Source organism: Capra hircus, chromosome 1, assembly GCF_001704415.2.
Source record: "Capra hircus breed San Clemente chromosome 1, ASM170441v1, whole genome shotgun sequence".
Classification (NCBI taxonomy): Eukaryota; Metazoa; Chordata; class Mammalia; order Artiodactyla; family Bovidae; genus Capra; species Capra hircus.
The window spans coordinates 83,255,427-83,282,250 of record NC_030808.1 but is presented as its reverse complement, the minus strand read 5'-3'; the positions used below and the strand labels follow the sequence as shown (position 1 = coordinate 83,282,250).

The window sequence follows — 26,824 nt, the reverse complement described above, 5'->3', positions numbered from 1 at the left end:
GAAAGCCCGGTACGGCCTTGACCAGCATCAAAATAGAAAGGAGCTGAAGTTCTATGTTTGCTTATTTATTAATATTTAAACAAATACAAGCCTGGAGAAATCACCATGAAATCTTAGAAAATTCTTTGGTTCATATCTCTGATCGATATAAAAACATAAGTGAAGTTTCTCCTACTTTGAAATTATTTCTGTTGGAACTGAATGAGATGCTCACAACAGAGTGATGAGCTGGTAAAAAAAAAATTTCAAAACAACTCAATAAACAGAAAATACAAATTTCAGTTAGGGAGAGAGAGCAAGACAAAAGAGAACTGACTTTTTGGTGATTTTAATAAAATATTTTAATGACTTTGTATTTCCTTTTTCCCATCAGCACAGAGTACTACTAATTATTAATACTTAAAAGATGTAGTTTTCAGACTTTCAACTGTGCACTAGTGTGGAATTGAGTATCACTGGTGACGCTCTGTGTCATGAGTGTTTCTCAAGGGTGGAACCCCGAGGTGGGATTCCTAGGTCAGGGGCTTGCCCACCTTAATTTTCACAGGTTCTGCCAAAGAGCCTTTAAAGCTGTCCTGGTTGACCTTTCCTCATACCCCACCCACAGCAGATATCAGGAGGGTTTTTTTGGTTGGTTTGTTTTGCTTTACATCCTGATAGAGAAAAATGATGTCCTAGTTTGGTTTTTCCCTGCTACTAGGGAGATTGAGCTTCTTCCTCTTCTGTGAGCTTTTTGTTCGTATAGTTTAACCATTCTTGGGGAGTGGGATTGTGCACCTTTTGGAGTTCTCTATTCAAAACACTGTGATATTGATCCCATTCAGGTAGTATCCAAAATTATAAAATACTATACACTTTCAAAAAAATGTATGCAAATGTTATTAAAAGGAGGAGAAAACCTACAATTTTTACTTCAGGATGTAAAAGAAGATCTGATTAACTGGGCAGGCATATCGTGTACACAGATGAGAAGACAAGTTATTGCAAAGATGTCAGTCCTCCCCAAGTTAACCTCTATGTTGGGTGTCTTCAGGGCTTTTCATGGATTTCAGGACGTGAAGTGACCATTCTAAACTTCATTTGGAAGAGTAGATTTGGGAACATTTCTAAGAAACATTTGAAAAAGAAGGAGTGAGAGAGCTTTCCCTGGCAAATATCAAAATAAATAAATATCAAAATACCAAAAAGCTATGATAATAAAAATAATGTGCTACCAGTGTAAGATGAGACAAACTGATCAATTAAAAGCAAGGTACAGAAAGAGACTAAAAGATATAGAGATTATAAAAAATGGCATTATAACAACTGGCTATTTGTTTAGAGAAAAATTAAGTTAGATCCCTATTTCACATTGCACTTAAAATTTAAGTGTAAATGCTATGGAAGTAACTGGAGAATATATGATAGAAGATGTTAAAGATCTTGGGGGTGGTGAGGGGCTTTCTAAGCATGACAAGAAACCTAGAATCATATAGAAAAGAAAGTTACTATTTAAAATATAAAAAGTTAAAAGACAATCACTATCTGAGAGAAAGTATTTACAATACAAATAGCTTCCCTGGTGGCTCAGATGGTAAAGAATCTGCCTGCAATGCAGGAAACCCAGGTTTGATTGATCCCTGGGTTGGGAAGATCCCCTGGAGAAGGGAATGGCAAACCGCTCCAGTATTCTTGAAATCCCATAGACAGAGGAGCCTGGCTGGCTACAGACCATGGGTTGCAAAGAGTCGGACACGGCTGAGTGATTAACACTTTTATACAATAAGAGCTCCAAAAATTAATAAGAAAGCGACAACCAACCAATAGAAAAACAAAGGATAGGAACAGCTCATTTTTAAAAAACATACATTTAACTAAAAATAGATGAAAATATATTCAATCTCACTTAGAGTGTAAATTTAAACATTCAAGTCTATTAAAATGTAATTGATAATAAAAAATGTTAACAAGGATGTAGAAAATTGGCACTGTCATTCATTGTTGGTTGAACTGTAAATTGGTACAAACTTTCTGGAAGACAATTTAACAATATCTACAAAAATTCTAAATTTACACATCTTAATGCACTGGTCATAGCAAACACCCTCTTCCAACAACACAGAAGACTCTACACATGGACATCACCAGATGGTCAACACCTAAATCAGATTGATTATATTCTATGCAGCCAAAGATGGAGAAGCTCTATACAGTCAACAAAAACAAGACCAGGAGCTGACTGTGGCTCAGATCATGAACTCCTTATTACCAAATTCAGACTTAAATCGAAGAAAGTAGGGAAAACCACTAGACCATTCAGGTATGACCTAAATCAAATCCCTTATGATTATACAGTGGAAGTGAGAAATAGATTTAAGGTCCTAGATCTGATAGATAGAGTGCCTGATGAACTATGGAATGAAGTTCATGACATTGTGCAGGAGACAGGGATCAAGACGATCCCCATGGGAAAGAAATGCAAAAAAGCAAAATGGCTGTCTGGGGAGGCCTTACAAATAGCTGTGAAAAGAAGAGAGGCAAAAAGCAAAGCAGAAAGGGAAAGATATAGGCATCTAAATGCAGAGTTCCAAAGAATTGCAAGAAGAGATAAGAAGCCTTCTTCAGCGATCAATGCAAAGAAATAGAGGAAAACAACAGATTGGGAAAGACTAGAGATCTCTTCAAGAAAATTAGAGATACCAAGGGAACATTTCATGCAAAGATGGGCTCAATAAAGGACAGAAATGGTATGGACCTAACAGAAGCAGAAGATATTAAGAAGAGGTGGCAAGAATACATGGAAGAACTGTACAAAAAAGATCTTCACAACCCAGATAGTCATGATGATATGATCACTAATCTAGAACCAGACATCTTGGAATGTGAAGTCAAGTGGGCCTTAGAAAGCATCACTACGAACAAAGCTAGTGGAGGTGATGGAATTCCAATTGAGCTGTTTCAAATCCTGAAAGATGATTCTGTGAAAGTGCTGCACTCAATATGCCAGCAAATTGGAAAACAGCAGTGGCCACAGGACTGGAAAAGGTCAGTTTTCATTCCTATTCCAAAGAAAGGCAATGCCAAAGAATGCTCAAACTACCACACAATTGCACTCATCTCACATGCTAGTAAAGTAATGCTCAAAATTCTCCAAGCCAGCCTTCAGCAATACGTGAATCGTGAACTCCCTGATGTTCAAGCTGGTTTTAGAAAAGGCAGAGGAACCAGAGATCAAATTGCCAACATCCGCTGGATCATTGAAAAAGCAAGAGAGTTCCAGAAAAACATCTATTTCTGCTTTATTGACTGTGCCAAAGCCTTTGACTGTGTGGATCACAATAAACTGTGGAAAATTCTGAAAGAGATGGGAATACCAGACCACCTGACCTGCCTCTTGAGAAATCTGTATGCAGGTCAGGAAGCAAGAGTTAGAACTGGACATGGAATGGCAGACTGGTTCCAAATAGGAAAAAGAGTACATCAAGGCTGTATATTGTCACCCTGTTTATTTAACTTCTATGCAGAGTACATCATGAGAAACACTGGACTGGATGAAACACAAGCTGGAATCAAGATTTCCAGGAGAAATATCAATAACCTCAGATAAGCAGATGACACCACCCTTATGGCAGAAAGTGAAGAGGAGCTAAAAAGCCTCTTGATGAAAGTGAAAGAGGAGAGCAAAAAAGTTGGCCGAAAGCTCAATATTCAGAAAACGAAGATCATGGCATCCGGTCCCATCACTTCATGGGAAATAGATGGGGAAACAGTGGAAACAGTGTCAGACTTTACTGTTTTGGGCTCCAGAATCACTGCAGATGGTGACTGCAGCCATGAAATTAAAAGATGCTTACTCCTTGGAAGAAAAGTTATGACCAACCTAGATAGCATATTCAAAAGCAGACATTACTTTGCCAACTAAGGTCCATCTAGTCAAGGCTATGGTTTTTCCTGTGGTCATGTATGGATGTGAGAGTTGGACTGTGAAGAAGGCTGAGCGCCGAAGAATTGATGCTTTTGAACTGTGGTGTTGGAGAAGACTCTTGAGAGTCCCTTGGACTGCAAGGAGATCCAACCAGTCCATTCTGAAGGAGATCAACCCTGGGATTTCTTTGGAAGGAATGATGCTAAAGCTGAAACTCCAGTACTTTGGCCACCTCATGCAAAGAGTTGACTCATTGGAAAAGACTCTGATGCTGGGAGGGATTGGGAGCAGGAAGAGAAGGGGACGACCGAGGATGAGATGGCTGGATGGCCTCACAGACTCGATGGACGTGGGTCTGAGTGAACTCTGGGAGATGGTGATGAACAGGGAGGCCTGGCATGCTGCGATTCATGGGGTCGCAAAGAGTCAGACACGACTGAGCGACTGAACTGAACTGAATGACCACTTCCAGGAATCTTTCCATATAGCAGCACAAGTTCATAAATATATATGTATGAAAAATGTCTGTTGTGGCCTTTTTGTCAGGGGGAAAATAGACATTGAAAAAAATTATGGTTCATTCATTCAACAGACAGCCCTGAAACTGGTAAAAGAGCAACAATAACAATCCTCACAGTAATGATAATGATGAGCAATACTGTTGAGTTCTCACCCTGTGCTTGGGATTGTGCTGTACTTTATGTGTATTATAGACTTAACACATATAGTAGATCATGTAACGATGTCTAGAATAGATCATTGAGTACAAGTTTCTGTTGATTTAGTATAACAAGCATGCTTTTGTGTATTGCTTGTATCATTTTTAAAAAGACAACAACAAATTGAAGACAGAGAAAAGAAAAGTTGTAGAATAAAAGAACATGTATCTTGTATGTGGCAAAGACTGACCATGACTACCAAACCTGTCTTTTCCTCCTGAGCACATGGCTGAACTACACTTCCCAGCCCCACATCGTGGGGGTGCCGGGAGGGTATGTGGCTGGTCCTTGCCAATAGAACTGAAGCCTCGTGTCCAGGCTGAGGCTGTTGTGAGCAGGTGTGCCTTCTCAACTTGTTCAGTTTCTCTCTTCCCAAAATGCATCAAGCTTTAAGGTCACTTGTGGAAACAGCTGCATCATGAGATGGAAGTAGCCTAGGTCCCTGAAGAACCGAGTGGAGCAGGTGCTCTCCCTCAGCCCCCATGTACTACTGTGGTAATTCACTGAGATTTAGAATCTGTTGCCATGGCTAGCATTACTTACTCTAAGACAAGACAAAACCACTTTTGTAAAAAAAAAATAAGTAAAAACGTAAGATTGTAATGGAGCAGAGAAACTGCCATGTTTTACTTTATACTCCTTGTATTGTTTAAATCTTCTACAACAATTAAAAATATTTCTACAAGATAAAAGAAAGCTGAAATCTAATCTATGGTATTAATGCATTCAAGGAAGAGCTGACCTGCCCTTTATTCTGAAGGAGGCCAGCTCTGGGAATAAGCTCTTCCCTAAACAAGTTTAGATTAGAGAAAACCTCCCAAAGAGGGGATGGGATGTTTGTCTCTTCCCTTGGCACCTCAAGAAGAGCTAGGTGGCTTTTGATGTCATGGGAGGGCATGAGACTGAGAGAACATGGATTGGAATGTGTGACTTTGGGTAAGTTCCATGCTTTCTGAGCCTGTTTTCTCCATTTGTAACCTGGAGATTAAAATCACCTACCATATGGAGTTGAAGTGAGAGGCAAATAATTAAACACTACCAAGGTGGGTAAGTTTATTTACACTAAGTGCTGTAAAGATGGTAGAGATTGTGTCACTCAATAGTTATTGAACATTTACTATGTGTCCAGACACAGTGCTAGGTATTAAATTCAAGGACTAATGGGAAACAGGCATAGAGTAATTACAAATAATTAAGCAAACAACTTAGAAGTAAGAGATGAAAAAGTATTGGGTGTTATCGGAGCATCTAAAGGTAAAATCTAATAAACTTGGGGGAGGGGTCAGATTTTTATTCATTACTGAATAAATTACTGAATATTCATTACTGTATTACCATTACTGTATTGGCCTTTGCCTACAGCAGACACCAGATAAACTCTAGCAATACTTTCCTTCTTCCTTTTCCAGAAAGTACAGGATCTGTCTGTCTGTTCCCCCAGTTCTTAGGACAATACTGCTCAAGGATTAGGGTTCGTTTAGTAATAATCCCCTCTCCACGATAAGACCATCTGAGTGCCTGGTTTCCACACGCTGACCCAGTCAGTGCTAGGTCAGTGCCATCCACACTAATTCTTCTAGGATGGTTGCCTGGCTCTCACTCAGGGAAGCACGTAGTGCCTTGGGAACTGGCTTTGGTATCACATAACTTCTGCTTACCTGAGATGTAGACCTCATTTTTTAATGTCACGCATGCAAACTCCACCCACTTCTTATTCTCACTGTCCAGCTCGTGCTCTGTCATGGGGAGCTTGGCCACCTCCAGGCGGCTGCGCCTTAGGGGATCCAGGCAGGTCACCTCCGCCACAAACCGTTCATCCTTCGTGCAGCCACCAATGATCATGAATACCTCAGACTGGAACTCATGCATCCTGGGCTTGGTGCGCTCTGAAATGATCTGGAAAACCAGTGGGAGTACAAAAAGGCAGAATGGTACAGTGTTTCAGAGCTCAGGTTATGGAACCAGGACAACAGAATCCGATTCCTAACTCTGCTACGGTATGACCATGTGACTTCACCTCCTTAAGTATCATGTTCTGTATAACAGAGATTTTAGTGGTAACGACCTCATAGTTTTGTCAGGAAGATTAAGTGGGCTAATATACTTAGTGCGCTTGGCCTCGGGCCTGATGGATAATAAGTACTCAGTAAAGGTTATCGGTTGTAGATTTTACTACTTTTTAAGAAGTTCAGATCTGTTTACAATCAAGTGCACTTCCTGCATCTTCTCTCTTGCTTGGTTGGAAGCACTGAATCCTAGAATTTAATTTCTGGCCACCTCCCACTGCCCCTTGGTTTCAGTTTCTTGATGATATCCCAGACTTTGTTCACTGCCAGGCCTCTTTAGAGGACTGAAAGAGAAGTCCTGACTGGGCATAAAAGAGCATCCAGAGACTTAGGAGAAAAGAACCGAAAGGGAACAGAGTATATCCAGGGAGGTCGGGGGACTGGGTCCCAACAGCAAGCATATAACCCTTCAGAGCCTTGAACAAGTGAAGAAGTTCATACCACAGATATCTGAACCCAGCTGAAGGAGCAGAGGTTTGGGGTCAGATACACCAGAGTTCCTTCCTGCTCTCACCACCTATGGCCATGTGACCTTGGGGAAGAGATGCAGTCTCTGTAAGGGCCTGTGATCACACCTCTGCCGCCAGGCTGTTGTGAGCACGCATGAGGTTGTAATGCAGAGGGCTGAGTTGAGCATCCGGCACACGCAGAGCCCTTGAAAGCTAGTCAAAGGGGACAGTGGGAGTGGTGGGAGATGCCATGTTGATGTTATGAATGAAAAGGGAGAGGTGCCCTCCTCCTGGTCCAGCCAACCCTGGGCTTGATGGGGGAGGTTCTACAGGTGCAGGACCTTGATGGGAAACAGAGAGGCAGCACCCATTTCCCACGTGACCAATGCAGCTTCTTTTTCCTACAAGGTTAAACTGACCTAATATGGATCATGGGACTTCAGTCTTGCCTACAGACACACAGGTTACAGTAGCAAAGACTGAAGGCCACAAATGGTGAATCCAATCAATAGTCACATCCAATCAGGTCAGCCAACATCCAGCATCTATTTCCCAGAAGAGGCTTTATTTTTCTGTGCCTATAGTCAGATACAATAAATTTTGATCCTCAGTTCTTGAGGCCGAACCGTGGCCAGTAAGTTTGTAGCAGGGCTCTCTTCTGTGGGTCAGCAGAAGGGAGTATGACTATGTGTGGCAGGACAATCCTGGGCTGAGCCTGCAGCACTGACAGTGGAAAGGCCAGCTGGGATGAGGGTTGGGGGGTGGTCTTGAGAACTTGGAGGCACTATGAGAATACCAAGCTGGTAGGAGAGGACTGAACAATGCATTGGCACCAAAGACAAATCTGTCCCGTCTGAGATTTCTCCCTCCAGCCTCTAAACCATCCTTCCGGGTACAACCTCCAGCACCAATCTGTCCTCTTTCAGGGAGGATTTATGGATTATAGAGCGATGTTTAGAGAACAGCACTAGCCTCCCAGAATTGGTTTCCTGTGACTCTTCTCTGGTTCAGAGAAGCAGGCCTCAGCTTCCCCTCTTTAACCACCTTATGCACAGTGCCTGCTCTGCCGCATCAACAGCCTGCTGACTAGCTGGGGACCACACTAGCTGTGATCTTACTCCTGGCTCCCAGTCCTGCATCCTGGCCTGCGGAAGACTTTGTTCCCACTGACAATCCTGCATTGCTGCCTGGTGTCAGGATCTCCCCATATCTGTCCTCAATTTCCCACACTGCCTCCCAACAACTCGCCCTGTAATCTTTTTGACATCAATGTCCATGTCACTTTGCTCTTTTCCCCAGGAAGCCATTCTAGCCTTTCCACATATGTTCCCACAGTCCTGAATTTCCCTATCACAGCACTTTTCACCCTCATCTAATTTATTCTAATGTCCCTCATGGCTGGAATAGCCCTTTTCTTCAACAGGTCTCAGCACCAAGAACAATATCTGGAGCTTGTGGGCTTCCATAAATGATGGCTGAATGAATGAATGAAAGAATGGGCAAGCTAGTTGACCCAGCACCTGATAAAGAATTTTTTTTCCAGTCTAGATCATTGTGGTAACCAGCTCCCACAAGGGCTCCCAGCAATCCCCACCTCCTGGAATTAACATCCTATGTTGTTCCCTCCACATTGCTCCTGGGTTGATCTCTATGCCAATAGAACACAATAGTGACAGTATACTACTTCTGAAATTAGGTTATGAAGGCACTAGGATTCCATCTTGATTGCTGTCTTTCCTGGGTCATTTTCTCTAAGGAAGCCACCTGATATGGAGGGGCCAACCATCAGCAAGGAAGTAACACCTGTCAACAATCTTGTGAGGGAGCTTGGAAGTGGATACTCCAGCCGGCTCTGAGATTTGAGATGACTAACTGCAGCCCCAGCCAGTAGCTTGACTGCAACTTCAGAAGAGCCCCTAAGCCAGAACCACCCAGCTAAATCACTCCCAGATCCCTGACAGTAATGAGATAATAAATGTTTGTTGTTTTAAACTGCTTTTTGGGATAATTTGTTGCACAGCAATAGATAATATAATCATCCAGTTCATGGATCAGGCTGGGTATTGAGACCTGCCTTCCCTGGTGGCCCAGAAGGTAACCGGGGTCAAATCCCTGGGTCAGGAAGATGCCCTGGAGAAGGAAATGGCAACCCACTCCAGTATTCTTGCCTGGAAAATTCCATGGACAGAGGAGCCTGCCGGGCTACATGGAGTTACAAAAGAGACATGACTGTGTGATTGAACACACGCTCAAGTTCAGCTATACTTTCCAAAATATTAACCTCAAAGGCATGACAAATGCCAATCAGACATCAGAGATGTGCGATTTCAGATACAAGGACATGTTTGCCAGTGAATCACACATAACAATCAGGTCTACCCAGTTTATTTTCATATTGTTAGAAAGAGCAAAGAGTTGCACCTAATTGAGTACTCTTTGTCCAAAGAGCCCATCTGAGAGGACTGAACAGAAGTAACCAAACTACTTGGATAAAGCTCACAGGGGTGAGCTTTTGACACTCTGTCCTCAGGAGTAAGCCCTCCTGACAGCACACATATCAGAGCAGCATTTGGTATAGATCAAGTTGGTCCCTGGAAACTTCGAAGGCAATGAAATGAAGGGGCAAATTTCTCTGCCCCAAAAGACCTCTCTCAGTGAAGGTACCAGCTACTACTCCTAGATCAAATGTAAATTGACATTTGCCTTTAGGTTCTAACATTTGACTCTGTCACCACCACCGTGGGCTTAAAAGGAGGAACAAGGTTAAGTCTGGGAAAGGAGGGTTAGGAGAAGGATGTTCACAGCGTATACTCCAGACTTCCACTCAAGTCATCAGGAATAAAGCCAGGCTCATGGAAGCAGTGAGAAGACTGAGAATTTTAGAAATCAACTAGCTATGAGACCCAACTCAGAGATCACAATGGTTGGTTGGCTCAGTTACCTAGACAATAGAACGAGAATAAGAGAGTGCCTCGAGCACTTGGGGCAATAAGACAGAAAAAAATTAGGACTGAATGGAAAGAGAGATTTTAGCCTCAGAGAAAGAAAATGCTTAATGCTTGATTGTGCCATAAAGGAACTGAGTGAGAATAGGAACAGTCTTTATTTCTAGGACACTTATCATCTATCAGATATTGTGTTAACACATTTCATTCATTATCTTATTTAAGTTTCAAAACAATTCCATCAGCTGGTAGATATTATCTTCCCCATGTTACAAGGGGGAAGAAAGCTGAGCACTGAAGAATTGATTCTTTTGAACTGTGGTGTTGAAGAAGACTCTTGAGAGTCCGTTGAACTGCAAGGAGATCAGTCCTGGGTGTTCATTGGAAGGACTGATGTTGAAGCTGAAACTCCAATACTTTGGCCACCTGATGCAAAGAGCTGACTCATTTGAAAAGACCCTGATGCTGGGAAAGATTGAGGGTAGGAGGAGAAGGGGATGACAGAGGATGAGATGGTTGGATGGCATCACCAACTCAATTGACATAAGTCTGGGTAAACTCCAGGAGTTGGTGATGAACAGGGAGGCCTGGCATGCTGCGGTTCATGGGGTCACAAAGAGTCGGACATGACTGAGCGACTGAACTGAACTGAACTGAACTGATGTTACAAGGACTGAGCTTTAGGGCAGCTAAGTTGCTTTCCCAAGGTCACATTGTCGGTAAATTGTGCAATCAAGATGAAAGTCCAGATTCTCCTGACTAGAAGTCCAATTTTCTGACACTGGGGACTTTTCTAGTTATCAGTATTCACTCTGGTCCTAAATCCAAAGCCTATAATCCCACTCCCCACCCCTCCATCACAAATACAAAAGGCAGAACAGTTTTAACAGCAGCAATTTTGCAGAAGACATAGTAGGGACAATTTATATAAGAGGAAACCGTTTACATCTGCCTTTCAGGGAGTTCAGAAATGGGAAGTAGAAACAAAAATAGCAAGAGTGTTGGCAATTGATCAAGACTTTATGCTTTAAATGCTGAACTGAGAGCAGTTGCGGAGATTGATCTTGTCTTCAGGAATATGAGGGCTTTCCCATTGCTGAGCCACCTGCCGGTGACTCACATTTCAACATAAGATCCTTGTGGTGGTCTGGTTCTCTATCAGTCTACTCATCACCCTTCATTTGCTTAGTGTCCTATCCTCTCTAAAAGAGAAGATACGGGAGTTTATTAAGGCAGAGACTGTTTTGTGGTATTTGGTGCCATGTCTGGCATATAGTTGGTATTCGTGATTTATTTGTGAAGAATGAAAGTATAGCCTGTTAAAATATATAGGGTGCTGCTGAGGTAGAACTTAGGGGGGAAATTATAGCACTAATGACAATATTGGAGAAGGCAATGGCACCCCACTCCAGTACTCTTGCCTGGAAAATCCCATGGACAGAGGTGCCTGGTGGGCTGCAGTCCATGGGATCGCTAAGAGTCAGACACAACTGAGTGGCTTCACTTTCACTTTTCACTTTCATGCATTGGAGAAGGAAATGGCAACCCACACCAGTGTCCTTGCCTGGAGAATCCCAGGGATGGGGGAGCCTGGTGGGCTGCCATCTCTGGGATCACACAGAGTCGGACATGACTGAAGCGACTTAGCAGCAATGACAATATTAGAAGAAAAAAAAAGAAAGATCTCAAAATAATGACCTTCAATTCCTCCCTAAGAAACTGGAAAAAGAATAGAAAATTCAATCTGAAGTAAGCAGAAGAAAGAAAATAATCAATATTAAAGTAGAAATAAGGGGAATAGAAAGTGTAAAGACAATAGAGAAAGTTAAATGAAACCAGAAGCTAGTTCTTTGAGAAAACCAATAAAATTGATAAAACTCTAACCAGACTGATCAGAAGAAAAAAAAAAGGAGACAGATTACCAATATCTGGAATGAGAAATATGACATCACTGCAGATTCTACAGATATTAAAGAGGATAATAAGTGGACAACTTTATGCCAATAAATTCAGCAATGGAAAATTCTTTGAGAAATACACACTACCAAGGCTAATTCTAGAAGAAATAGAATTATAGATATAGATATTAAAGAAATATAATTTGAAGTCTTAAGTTTAAAACCTTCTCTCATACAGACACAAATTCCTTCTGGTTCTGATAGCATCACTGATGAATTCTACCAAATATTTATGAATGTGCTTGCAAAGTGAATAAATGACAATGGATCTGAAGACAACACAGAACTAGAAAAGTACACACAGAAAAGAAGGGGCTCCCAAGGGGCCTCTGAAAGACAATTCCTAAACTCTCTTGGCTAATATTTCTACCAATGGCGTAATGAAGAAGGCTTGGTAGCCAACCTCAGAACTGCTGTATAGTGGTATATATGTGTGGTATACATGGGTTGTATAGTGGTGTACATGTGAGGCTGTTCATGCATACAAACTTGACAAGCTGTCCTTCTATCATTGCTTCTTGATTGTTTTGTTCCTCTCCACTAAGCTTGTTCTTATTTTCATAGAATTCTGAATATAACATTTCTTCAGGAATTGTTAAGCAGAACCAGGTAGATACAAATGATACTTTTATTTACCATCTTGGTACCCATTTATTCACTCAAAAAACATTAAGCACTTCTTTGCTATATATATATATATATATATCAAGGACTCTCCTAAGGTCTGGATGAATAGTCCAATAAGACGTATTTCCTACCATAACAAGTTCCCTGTCTTGAGATATTTATAGATGAGGAATTCAGTGGTTAACAGGCGATGGTTGGTGCTATGACAGAGCAATGCCATGACGCTTTAAGAATGACAGGGGCCTCTGGAGAAGGCGATGCTTAAACTGAGTTTTGAAGCTGGAACAGAAGTTAACTAGATGAAGCAGAGGAAAAAGTCATTTGGGCAGCATTAGCCTGCATTCTCCAGTACTCTTGCCTGGAGAATCCCAGGCGCGGGAGAGCCTGGTGGGCTGCTGTCTATGGGGTCACAGAGTCAGACACGACTGAAGCGACTTAGCAGCAGCAGCAGCCTGCATTAACCTGAAGGCTGAAAAAGCATGTCCACCTTGGGGAATTACAAGCGGTGCATTAGGACCAAGAGGAGAGCAGGAGAGAGAGGTTGGAGATGACACCAGAGCCGTGAGCAGGAGGCTGGGCTCTGAGAGTTTAGGCAAAAGTGTGGACTTTATTCTGAGGGTGCTGGGGAGCCAGTGAAGAGACTAAACCCAGTAGAAAATGATTAGGCTCGAGTTTTAGGTCAGCAGGAAGGCCAGATGAAGGGCAGGAAGTTGAGTTTTGAGAAATTTTCAGTTCAGGAAGGAAATAATGAGTCTGAACCTAGGTAATGTCAGAGGAGATCTAATGTGTCCCCCAGAATGGCCAAAGTGGGAAAACAGCGGCCCTGAGGAATGGTGACTGGACTGGACAACTGGACAGGGCACCCTTCCTGCATGTGCGCGGCTCCCCACCAAACTCCCGCCCTTACACAACTGAAAGAAGGATGTGCCAGGCATGGTGCTAGGCGATTTCCAGATCTCACCTAATCCTCTCAGTAGCTGTCTACCCTGTAGTATCATCCCCATTTTACAGATCAGAAACCCAGAGCTTCTGGACTGCCTGACTCAAACTATAAATTTAATAGCATCTTCTTCTTCATGCCCTAAGGATTTGTGAGCCAGTCTCACCTGTTTCTCTGGGAGGTCTGCTAATCCCTTTACTCTGCTGGTTATCTATAGCATCTCTCATCACCAACTCACCTCATTGCCAGAAAGGTGGTACATCCTGGCTTCCTGGAGCAGTGGGAAGACCTCCGGGCACTGTCTGATGAGAGGATCCGCTTCCACCATCTCCACAAAGTACCACGGGTCCAGAAGCGGCAAGCGCACGTTCTCCAGGACGTAGGGGAGCAGGCAGAGTCGTTCTGACTGCTTGTGCCTGACCCAGCTCATCACAGTCTCAAACACCTGAGCCTCCTCTGTCACGTAAAGGTCGTCACTCTTCAAAATGTGGTACAGAGTGTCCACAGGAAGTTCCAGGAACTCCTCAGAGTTCAGGATCTGCACAAAGTTCTGGATGATGTAACTCTGAACCTGCTTCTTTAGACTGTCCAAGGAATGCGTGTCTGCCAGCCTCAGGATTCCAACACAGTTTTCTGGGTTCAAGGCTTCTGTAAGGAAGCTGGCACAGGCATCCACCATCCGCAGGAACTAAGAGAACAGAAGGGTAGCAAATCAGGCCAGAAAATGACCAGTCCACAAAGAGGTTGATCAGTGAGTTGTATGTAGTAGCAAAAATTTAGAAAGAACCCAAGTGACCCAAATAGGGGACTAGCTAAATAAATGAAAATATGTTCATATTTTTGACAGCTCTTGGGTCATTAAGAAAGCATGCTGTATCCAGCACAGCCAAAAATAAAATTTTAAAAATTAAAGACACGGAGTGTACTTGGAACCAGAGAGGTCATGATGGGTCTAAAAAAAATAAAAATAAAAATAAATAAAAACGTCATAGAAAAATATTAAATGACATGGAAGACATTCATAATGTATTGAGTTGAAAAATCCATTCACTGAATCTTGATCAAATGTCCAGATTTAATCAGCGACTTACAGGAAGCACAGGTGAAAGAGGAACATGTTCAATAATGCCATGGGAATACAATCAGCAAAAACCAAGACTGTGGGAAACTCTACAGAACAACCAGTTCAGTTTCTTCAACAAATACGTCCGAAGGAGAAAGAGAGAAGTGAGAGGGAGTGGGCAGGGAGAAAGAGCTGAAGCATGAAAAGAGATTTAAAAGATACATCAACCTACAAGAAAATATAGCGCTTTATTTGGAACACTAATTTAAACAAAATAATTTTAAAAGTCAGAAAAATATTTACAACGACCAACATTTGGTGATATAAAGCAACTATTACTTTTTAAATTTATATATTTATTTTAATTTGAGGATAATTACAGTATTCTGATGGTTTTTGCCACACATCAGTGTGAATCGGCCATAGGTATACGTGTCCCCTCCATCCTGACCACCTTATCCCTCTGTGTTGTCACAGAGCACCAGCTTTGAGTGCCCGGTAAAGCAACTATGATTAATTTTAAACATGGCAATAATGTTATGGTTATGTTTAAAGAAGTTTGGGGGCTATATACTGAAATAGTTTCAGGTGAAATGAGAAGGCACTTCACAAAAGCATATGTGTATTATGATACTATTTTATTTTTATAAAGAAAAAAAATTTTTGGTCATCGCAACAATAATCCTCCCACAGAAACAAGTCCCATAGGAATGGATGAAATATACTGTATAAACTATATAAGGCACCACACTCTGTAATGATGCTATGAGATTTTTTTCTTATTTTGTTCATATACTTTTAAAATCCTCTAAAATGAATAAATAACACTTTTGTGATGAAAAATTAATTTTAAAATTAATTGGCTTCCATGTCTTATTTTTAAATTATCATCCTCTTCATAAGAATGTGTCTTATATATGTATACAGCGCTTTACAGTGACAATGTTCTTTTGTGTCCGCTATATTATTTAATACCCATTTTACAGAGGAAGGGTCTCAAATGCTCCAGTCCATTCTATTTGCTGCTCTCTGGAGCTTAGCTTTGAAGGAGTCAAGTTCTCAATGTTATTGGTTTGATCAGTTAGCGGAGAGATGGAAAGAAGGAGACTGAGGGGACAGGGCCTGGTGGGAGGGTTGCTCTAAAGACAGGGCCTCGTCAGAGCAGAGACAGGTAGACCTGACCGGGGAGTGAGGGTGCAGCCTGCAGTCAAGCAACTCTAATGATGGGAGCTGGGGATGACAGGGTTTTGGGGCCTGAAGGGAAGGGCAGGACAGGTCTTGGGGTGGACCACACTGACTTAGGGTTTGTCCTTCATTTCAGAACATTCTAGGAGGAACAGGTTCCTGATGAGGAGATCAATCCCAATGGCAAAATATTTTTCCCTGTCACACTACACTTTTCAATTGTCCATTTAGGAATCATTGACCTGAGGGTAAATGACCTGAGGAGAAAGTCTAAACTCTGCCTCGGACCACCCGGCCTGCTGGCCCCCACCACCTGGAGATCTGCTCCTCGCATGAGCAACTGTGGAAACAGTTGAGACAGAAATCTAACACCTGTTTAGTTGTTTGCAGATTTTCGGTTCAAAGAGTAAAAATATACAACCGAGACCAAGCCTTGCTGAGCCCTCAGAAGCTGTAACCAGAGCCGTGTGTGGCTCTGCCCACAGAGCCCTCTGAGAGGGCTGAAAGGGAACTCACTTAAATGGTAGGCTCTGGAGCAAAGCGGCAGGTACACATCACCAGCATTTGCCTGAGAGAAAGGTGGTATGAAAATCAAATCGATTTTCTAAATAAGTAGACTATCTCTGGGAGGCCACCTCAGAACCTGGTAACAGTGGTTGCCTCTGGAAGGGAACTGGGGGCCTGCGTCAGGGTGGAGAGGGAGAATTACTTTTCACTTTCGCCTCTCTGTATCCCCTCCAGTTTCGTGTCTTGTGGTGGAATTATCTATTTATTCTATCTATGCTCACAAATAGAGAAAACACTAGAAGGAAATACATCAAAATGTTAATGGTGGTTATCTCAACTAAGTTTTGTAGATAAAGTTATTAATTTGTTTTTTGGATTTAGCTGTAGAGATCAAGTTTTCTGCACTGAGCAGGAAGTCGCTTTCAAAATCAGAAAAAAATAAAATAAATATTTTCTTGTGATTTTCAAGTATACAACAAGAAAATAAAATGTAAAAATAAAGAAAGAAAGAAAGAACACATACTATGTGCCAGTCCTTTCCATTAAGCAGCTCATTTAATACATACAACAACACTATCAAGCAGAGATTTGTTATTATATCATTGCTGTTTTATAAATGAGGAAACAGTTTCAGAAAAGTGAAGCAATTTCTTCAGAGACTTAAAATGAGAGGTAGAGCTAAAAGTTGAAAGTCTTCTCTTGTTCCACAAATATATGTTTTTACATTATTTCAAGTCACCTCCAGTCAAATAGTGTGTGCAGAGGACAAGGGCTTGCGTGCAGATGCCAAGGGCGATTTGTACACTTCCCTGGAGCACTCAGATGGTCTGATCTGTCCAGACCCAGGAAGGCCCAGCTGACAAGATGCCAGTACTTACCCCAGCATGATGACCACTGAGGAGCAAAGAAGGAACCAGGAACGAGAATAAAATCAAGTACCAAAGTTCACACGTGTGAGAAACAGTGACCCACACGTGTCTGCCCGCACTCAGAAACCGCCCATCCACCTGTTCTTCTCGCCAATATGTACTGAGCATCTGTTAGATCACAGGCCCTCAGCTGGGGCTACCAAGGGGAGCAGAAAGAAATACAGTTCCCAGGCTCACTGGAAAAGGCAGCCAGTGGGGGAGGCAGGCAGGAATCAAATAATCATGCGGACTGTGTACAATTACTGCTGGGATAAACACTGTGTCACAGAGTTCAGTGATGCCTCTGCCTAGACTGAGAAAGTCTGCCCTTACCCCTCAAGCCGTGCCTATACATCAGCACTGGGACTCTCCCTGATGGAGTCACGCCTGTCTACTCACCTCCTGAAAACAGCCCTAAGCTTACCTGTCAGCACTATCACACTGCCTTCCTATGCTCATACCATTTTGTCAGCCAGGACCACCTTTGTCCCTCATCTCTGCCTGCTAAAATCCTCTTCCCATCACCTAAGCAAGTTTGACTCTGGAGCCCCACTTTTAAAGAAAGGATTCAAGAGAGTTCATCCCATCTACAACTGAGAAGTCCCCTTTTAAGTTTCCCTCGAAAAGAAGGAAGAAGGGAGTACCACAGCCATCACTTTATCTACACAGGGCTGTTTTCTTCATTCAGAGTTGTTTGATCTGGGACCAACAGATGCTCTTGCGAGTTTTTGAACCCCTACAAAGTGCGGAAAAATTTGTTTGCACACATGGAATTTTTCTGGAAATTGTGTTTGCAGGAGACACTGAGTTGCTCTCTGGTATCCATCCACCTGAGGACAAAACCAACACAAGAGGGATGGCCAACCTGAAGGACCAGAAAGACACAGAGCCGAGGTCTTAATCAGACTGTGCGTGGAGCCTTCCCTGCCCCTGGACATTTTTTATTCTGGCTCGATACTTGGTTAAAACAAAAGGAGGGAGACCAAAGAGAACGGAAAGGGAAAGAAGTGGAGAAATCCTATCTACTCATGAAGTTCTTTCTCAAAAGCCACTTCCTCCTTCATGGCTTCTCCAGCTGCCCCACATGGAACCAGTTCCTCCCTCCTCTGGGCTCTACTAACCAACTCACAGCCCCTCTAGTAGAACAATGATTACATTTCTATTTTGTCCTATGGTCCAGTATCTCAAGGGCAGGTACTAGGTTATACTTGTGTTTTTATTTCCAGCAGCACTTAGCACAAATTCTGGCAAAAGAAGGGAAAAAGAGAAAGAGGAAAAAAATATTTTTCAGGTACTTAGTATGTACCACGATCTGTGCTAGATAATTTCTCATGCATTATTTTGTTTAATGAATAAATTTTCTATTTTTAATAAATACATTTTAAGTAGATATTAATATTACCATTGGTACAGAGGATGGAAGAGAGAATTCAAAGAGTCAAGTGTGTTGCCCAAGGTCACACAGTTGGTAGGTGGTAGAAATGATACTGGAGAGCACCTGGCTAATTCTCCTCCCTGAGCATCACCTTGCCTTTGTAACTGTTGCATTGTTAAGCTGACAAAATTCCAGGAGAGTCCAAAGAGGACTTGTAAGGACAAGGGTGAATGGAGGGTCTCCAAGTTGCCTATATTCCCCCCCAGAATGTGCTTCAATAAACACTTCTGGAAACTCTGGAAAAATTTTAAAGAGATGAGAATACCAGATCACCTGACCTGCCTCTTGAGAAATCTATATGCAGGTGAGGAAGCAACAGCTAGAACTGGACATGGAATAGACTGGTTCCAAATTGGGAAAGGAGTATGTCAAGGCTGTATATTGTCACCCTGCTTATTTAACTTATATGCAGAATACATCATGCACAATGCCAGGCTGGATGAAGAACAAGCTGGAATCAAAATTGCTGGGAGAAATATCAATAACCTCAGATATGCAGATGACACTACCCTTATGGCAGAAAGCAAAGAAGAACTAAAGAGCCTCTTGATGAAAGTGATAGAGGAGAGTGAAAAAGTTGGCCTAAAACTCAACATTCAGAAAACTAAGATCATGGTATCTGGTCCCGTCACTTCATGGAAAATAGATGGGGAAACAGTGGAAACAGTGTCAGACTTGATTTTTGGGGCTCCAAAATCACTGCAGTTGGTGACTGCAGCCATGAGATTAAAAGACGCTTGCTCCTTGGAAAAAAAGTTATGACCAACCTAAACAGCATATTAAAAAACAGAGACATTACTTTGCCAGCAAAGGTCCATCTAGTTAAATCTATGGTTTTCCAGTGGTCACGTACAGATGTGAGAGTTGGACTATAAAGAAGGCTGAGCACCAAAGAGTTGATGCTTTTGAACTGTGGTGCTGGAGAAGACTCTTGAGAGTCCCTTGAACTGCAAGGAGATCCAACCAGTCCATCCTAAAGGAAATCAGTCCTGAATATCCATTGGAAGGACTGATGTTGAAGCTGAAACTCCAATGCTTTGGCCACCTGATGAGAAGAACTGACTCACTGGAAAAGACCCTGATGCTGGGAAAGATTGAAGGTGGGAGGAGAAGGGGATGCCAGAGGATGAGATGATTGGGTGACATCACTGGCTCGATGGACATGAGTTTGAGAAAACTCCAGGAGTTGGTGATGGACAGGGAGGCCTGGCATGCTCCAGTCCAGGGGGTTGCAAAGAGTCAGACACAACTGAGTGACTGAAGTGAACTGAACTGAAACACTTCTGAGTGTGAGGGTAGTGTTAATCAGAATCACAGGATCCCAGCCAGTGGCTAGGAAACTACTGAGCCAGTCATGGAGGCAAGAAACTCTTCTCTTTATAAATATCTGGCTTTGCTTCTTCATATTCAAGATTATTTAGGACTTTAGGGTAAGTTTTCAGATCTCAGTCTGTCCCAATTACACATGAATTTATTTATTAAACCTGAGTGATGACAGATATTGGTAACAGATAATCAACTTCCTATTTGGGGTGGGCAGCATGTGAGTAAAAGTTTACACCCAGGCACCTGACTCTCAGAGCAGGGAGACTAAAAATATAATCAAAGAAACCACTTGAAACATGCTTGCAGTTCCCATGAGAAGTGTCTGCCTCAAAGAGAATGCACCTCCCCCCATTCCCACAGCCCCTCTGCTGCCTCCCTGTACACTCTCCAGAACCAGGCATCCTAAAGGATCTCACCACTGTGATTCCACATTTCACTAGAGCTTCCTTCAAATCCACTCCAGAAAAACGTAAGTCCTATTTTGGTCCAAATCAGGAATCCTATTGACCACAGTCCCTGTCTGGCCTTGGAGTCCTTGCAAATGATCTATAAAGACATTGATATTTTTAACTTCAAGCCCCAACAAATCAGTATATGTGAAGAGTGTGTTAACTGTTGATGAGATTAACAAAATTAAAACTTATTGGAAAGTGCTTCTGAATTCACTGTAAATATTTGTCACTATTTTTTTTCTTCCCAAACAATAGATACAAAACAGCAAGCCATTCTCTTGTGGGGTCTGTATTGGTAGTAACGAGCAGTCTTCATACAGATTGTAAGTTGCCCCTGATTCTAATCTTCTGCCTTTGCTCCTATCTCTCAAGCCAGATACCTGCCTAAGACTCTATGGGAATACACTCTCCCACCTTAGGAAGCCATCTGTTCCCTTCAGACTTTCAGTCCTTGCTCTAGACTTGGCTGAAAGATCTGCTGCTTCCTGGAAGCTATACAGGGTGGGCAGGAAAGGAAGGAGCTAAGACCTGCAAAAGGTCCACTCACTAAGGTGGGGCAGGTGCTGTGCAACTGAGGCGCATAGAGGTGCACTTACCTCATAAATGGAATTAAAATGAAAACTAAGGGGCAGTGCCCAAGGGTGTGGCAAGTTTGGTAGAGATTCAGGCAACAGACAGACTTTGAGTTCCCAGAGGATACAACGGGAGCCCCAACAGGCTAGCAGCATGCAATAGCGGGTACATGTGGGCCACACGAAGATTCAAGGGGCAAGCGGTACAGCTGTGGCTTAGTGACTCAGCCCAGGGAGAGTGTGAAGGCTGGGGAGGGACACCATTATAAGGATTAAACAGAATGATGGTGCCTGGGACATAGCTGATGCTCAAGACTTTGGGGGATTGGGTGTGTATGTATGTGTGTGAGAGAGAGAGAGAACACTTGTATACAGCGCAGAAGCATGTAAATAATTAGAAGCCAGGTCCTAAGAAGCAGGTCCATGCACACAGCTGCAACAAGTGGGACAGCAGGTAGAGAAGGTGAAACCTTCAGTCTTTGTTTAAAAGTTCCCTCTGCCTGAAATACATTTTCCCAAACCCAGCTGCCACTTGTTGAAACCCAACCCATTCTATGAAGTCCAACTTCTTCAGAGCCTGAAACTTCTATATTCTGCCTCAGGGTCTGGAAGCTCATTGGGAATCCTCGTTTTTGAGTCTTCAGCAGTAGTAATGGAGGCAGGTACAGGAGCCAGAAGTTCTGGGTTTAGACCCAGATCAAAGCTCTGCCACTTGATTAACTGAAATCTAAGCCATATCTAGAAAGTGGTGGGAATAATAAACCCACCTTACAGTCTCAGGTATTACCTGGCCTGCTCATGCTCAGAACTACTGTCAATATCAAATAGGATCATGTAGGGGAAAGAATGTGATAAATTGCTACTTAAATGTGATCTATATTTATAATTTTAATCTTCATTTCACCCTGAAAGATACTCACGAAGTACCTTGCACACAGCAGATACTTAGTAATTTGTGTAGTTAGGTAGCAGAAAAAGTCAGAATCTGGTAGCATTGTGGATGACATTGCACCTAAAACCCCACATCTCACTTCCTTATTCCACAGCTTGTAAACAATAAGTAGGGCATTCCAGGCTTACTGACTCAGAGAAGGGTGAGAGAACAGATGAAAGAAGACAATTTTGGCTTTTGTGTTTCTAAATATACTTTTAGAACTTATACTAGAAAAATAGTTTCGAAACCACCAATTAGCACTAATAACTGGGCCTTTTGACCTTCAAACTCCAGAATACTAAGAGCATGGGCTTCCACTTCATGCCAAAACAGTAGAAATAGGAGATTGGATAATAATATAAGATTCAGCTTTTCTCACACTGGAGGAAATACCAGTTCTCTTGGAAGAGACAGGAGAAAGTAGAAGTCTAGTAATTGAGTGAGAAGCAGATGTGGGCCCCTAGGATGGTTCCTGCCTTTCAAAGCAGGCCAGAACTCCAGAGTGAAGGGGCTGCTGGAAGTCCTTAGCGGTTGTAGATATGAGGACAAAAGAATGTGTGCCTTGACTGCCAAGATGAAATCAGAAAAGCAGCAGTCCGGAATAGCAGCAGCAGAAGAGAAACTAGAACATGTTGTTTCTAGACAAAGCGGGCCTAGGGCAGTTGCTCTGAGTTCCCTGTAGTTACAGATTCTCACAGGAGAGGAAATGGACGTTTCTTATGTGCCCCTTAGAGGGACACGGAAGTTGCTGAGAGTACTGGCAGACTGAAGAGGCCTTGAAAACAGGATGAGGAAAATGAAAAATGACCAGCAAGGACTGATGGCCAGAACCAGATGGGTCTAAGGACTTTCAGTTGATGCCAGGAGGGAAGGGTTGATGATCAAGAGAGAGACTGATGGGAATATAGACTTCCAGCAGGTGCCAGCGTGAACCAATGATGCAAATGACCATGGTAAGCCTGGGCCGGACACCTCTTTAAACAGTGTCCTGCCACAGTGTAAATGCACCCTGGAACTGTCTAAGCAAGCCAAGTCCTGAATTGATAAGGCTTTCCCAAAGTGAGTTATCATCATGTTGACTGCAGTTGCTGCCGCTGGTAGAATGGGGAGCTCAGAACAGAGATTAAGTTCAAGATTAGAAAACTAACAGACTGAGAAAGACAAATATATGATATCACTTACATGTGGAATTTAAGAAAATGTTACAAATGAACTTATTTACAAAACAGAAATAGATTCATAGACGTAGAAAACAAACATGGTCACCAAAGGAGATGGCAGGGTTGGGGGAGAGACAAATTTAGAAATTTGGGATTAACATATACACACTACTATATATAAAAATTGGGCTTCCCAGGTGGTACAGCAGGTAAAGAATCTGCCTGCAATACAAGAGATCCAGGAGACGTGGGTTCAGTCCCTGGGACAGGAAGATCTCCAGGAGGAGGGCATGGCAACCCACCCCAGTATTTTTGCCTGGAGAATCACATGGACAGAGAAGCCTGGTGGGCTACAGTCCATAGGGTTTCAAAGAGTCAGACACAGCTGAAGCAACTGAGCGTGCACGCACACGTGCCACACCAATGGGCCTTTGACTCAAGGGCAATCAGTGTCAATGGGCCAGCAACTCATGAAGTGACCTCCCGTGAAAAACCCTTGTCAAACATCAATAGTGGTGATTGGCTTGGTCAACTGAATTCTCACTTCTGCCTTTCTGGACTGGGAAATCCTCAGAGAGAAGCAATCAATGTTTAACAGGAAGAGAGTAAAAGAAAACCTGAGAAGAGAATCAGAAAATTAGAGAGCAGCTGAGTCACATCAAAGGTGTGACAATTAAGAAACCTTTACTGCAAGCTGTGGAGGGGAAACCAAGGTAATCTGATTCATGCTGATTTTAGTCCCACTATCAGGGTGGTATAGACTTCTGTGGAGGTTCTAACATGACAAAATAAAATGCCAACTCTGGCATGCTTTCCCTGGAAGGTAGCCATTATTGTCATCCTAATTTTACAACTTAGAAAGCTGAGCCTCAGAAAAGTTAAATAACTAAAACAAGTAACTGAACTTGGATTTGGGGAGAGGGGGGTGTGCAGTGTACTGGGTCTTAGTTACAGCACTCAGAATCTTCAATCTTCGTTGAGGCATGCAGGATTTTTTAAGTTGTGACCTATGGGACCTAGTTCTCTGACCAGGGTTTGAACCCAGGCCCCCTGCATTGGTAGCACAAAGTCTTAGCCACTGGATCACCAGGGAAGTTCCCTGAACTTGGATTTAAAGCCAGGTTCTGCCTGACTCCAAAGCCTATGTTCCTTCTGCTCTGCCACCCTGCCATATAAGAGACTATTACAGATAACTGTATATGTTTGACATCTAAAGAGATCCCCAAAGATATTATCCAGCATCGAAAAGAATAAGACGGTTGTACACATCCTGACTTGTAACAACCTCCAAAAATTATAGTGAAGCCAAATAAAGCAAGATGTCAAAATGGAGGGTTTACTATGCCAACACTTTTGTTTAAAAAATGGAAGCAATGAATGAGGGTAATATATGCACATTTATCCTGGTACACACATAGAATAGGAAGGATAGCAAAACAGGAAGAAGAAAATCATCAGTGAAGACGGCAAATGTTTCACTGTATCTCCCTATATTTCTGATTTAGAATAGATATGTTTCATCTATAAAAAAATAATATTTTAAAAGCACAGAGTGATTTCAACAACCTAGAAACTTCTGTTCCTTATGGTGCCTCCAGGCATGAAAATATTACCAGTTTTCTACGTATGATACTTTAAAGAAGGTATCCAGAAGCAATAGCAATCAGAAAGTGGGCTAAATAGATGTCCAAAAGCTCACAGCACTCTTCTCTTATTTTCATAAGAATTAACACTCATAGGAAAATTAGTAAAATAGCCTCAGAGAAAAACTTACTATTTTTTTGCCTAGAAAGTAAATGAGATTTGGAAAATTTTGAGGTAAGGGGTTATCAGAATAGAAGAATCAACAATAAACAAAGCCTGGGACTTCCCTGGTGGTCCAGTGGCTAAGACTCCATGCTTCCAGTGTAGGAGGCCTGGGTTCAATCCCTGATCAGGATACTAGATCCCGCATGTTGCAACAAAGATTGAATATCCTGCATACTTCAGCTAAGACCTGGTATAGCCAAAGAAGTATCCAAAAAAAGTGGGGGGAGCCTCCTTTGTGGCTCAGTGGTAAAGAATCTGCCTGCCAGTTCAGGAGACAAGGGCTCAATCCCTGATTTGAGAAGATTCCTAATGCTGTGGAGCAGCTCAGCCGATGCACAACAATTGAGCCTGAGTGCCAGAACCCTGGAGCCGCAACTGCTGAAGCCCACGGGCCCTAGAGCCTGCGCTCCACAACTAGAGGAAAGGCTGGGCAGCAACAAAGACCCAGCACAGCCAAAAATAGATGGATAGACACAGTTATATAGATAAACACAACAAACAAAGCCTGCTCTACTATCATATCTCTGTCCTCCTCTCCAGTCTCTCTCATTAAAGCTCATGAAGCTTTCTATTGAAGCTCACCACTTGGGGGAAAATGAAAAGAAAAAGAAGACAAAGAAGAAACAACTGTATGCCAAAATAATTTCCAGATATATTAAAAATTTAGATTTTTAAATTTAACAAGACTGATGAACTTGTGAGTCAGTATGTAATCAAGCAATGGGGAGGGTCATTCTAAAAATGCACACCAAAGGCAAAAACCATCAAAGACGTGATCAACATTATCTGACTAAATACTAGTTTTAAACTTTGTACATTAAAAAACTATAACTAAAAATTATGAGTTATACAATCAATGGAAAATATTTGTAATATTATCACTAAAGATTATTTACAATCTAAAGGGTTTTAATAGGTCTTGCTTGGAAAATCACCCCAAACTGAAAGGAGAACAAGAAACAGAAACACAAACTCCATCCTCAATGAAACCAAGAGACATCAGTAACCCCAAACCACACAGTATGAAGATTGGTAAGTGACTTTGCTGAGACAAGAAAGGGCACACTAAATTTGTCCCTCAGAACCCCAAAAAAGCAGGAATATTAAAGTCCCCCCAAGCCAAGAATTTCAGGATAGATGGAGGTTGACAGCAGGTAATTGGTTTAAGAAGTTAAGCCTTCTGCTTATCCTTCCTACTGCTTGCAGTCTAACAAGATTTATCCAATGGAAAAAGGTTCTGGACTCAAGAACACCAGAAACTGAAGGAGACACAGGAGGACATCTTACTTAAAGTAAAGGGGTTAAGTAAAGATTTAAACACACACACACACACACACACACCCCTCTATATACCCGGTCTCTCCTCTTCTCTTTCCTTGGTGTTCCTTGGTTTGGCTGTTTATTGACAAGGAAATTGGAGCACAAAACGTGAAACACACCCAAAGCCATACAGCTGGTAAGCAATGGAGCTGGCATTTAAATCCAGCAATCTGGCTCCAAGCTTTGCTCTAAGCTGCTAACTCTCTCTGTATAAGTCACTGTACAAAAAAGGACCTGAAGTCTATACACCAAGGAAGTTGCTATATTGTCTCTGAATAGAAGGAGGTTGTAGGTAATTTTCATGGGTTTTTTTTTTTTTGGCTTGTTTTATGGGTTCCTAATTTCTGAAATGAGTTTGTGTTATTACAATTTATAAATATTAAAAAAACACATGTTGAAAAACATTATCTCCTCAGCCTATCATACAGGACCAACTTTAGCTTAGTGGGAGAAACAGAAGACCTGGTTACTAAATCCAACTGTTATTCAAAGCACATAGTAAGTGCTCAATAAAATTTCTATTCATTAAGCATCTACTTTGGTGT

The 26,824-nt window shown here is 42.2% G+C and overlaps 1 protein-coding gene across 1 annotated transcript in view; it reads right to left on the bottom strand.

Moving 5' to 3' along the window:
• KLHL6 (kelch like family member 6) overlaps window positions 1–26,824 on the bottom strand; it is a 56,701-nt gene that overhangs the window by 7,219 nt on the left and 22,658 nt on the right. Inside the window, exons 3-4 of the mRNA XM_005675211.3 lie at window positions 13,847–14,296; window positions 6,282–6,519 (exon numbers count right to left, since the gene is read on the bottom strand). Coding sequence (XP_005675268.1) covers window positions 6,282–6,519; window positions 13,847–14,296 — 688 coding nt within the window. The remainder of the gene's footprint in view (window positions 1–6,281; window positions 6,520–13,846; window positions 14,297–26,824) is intronic.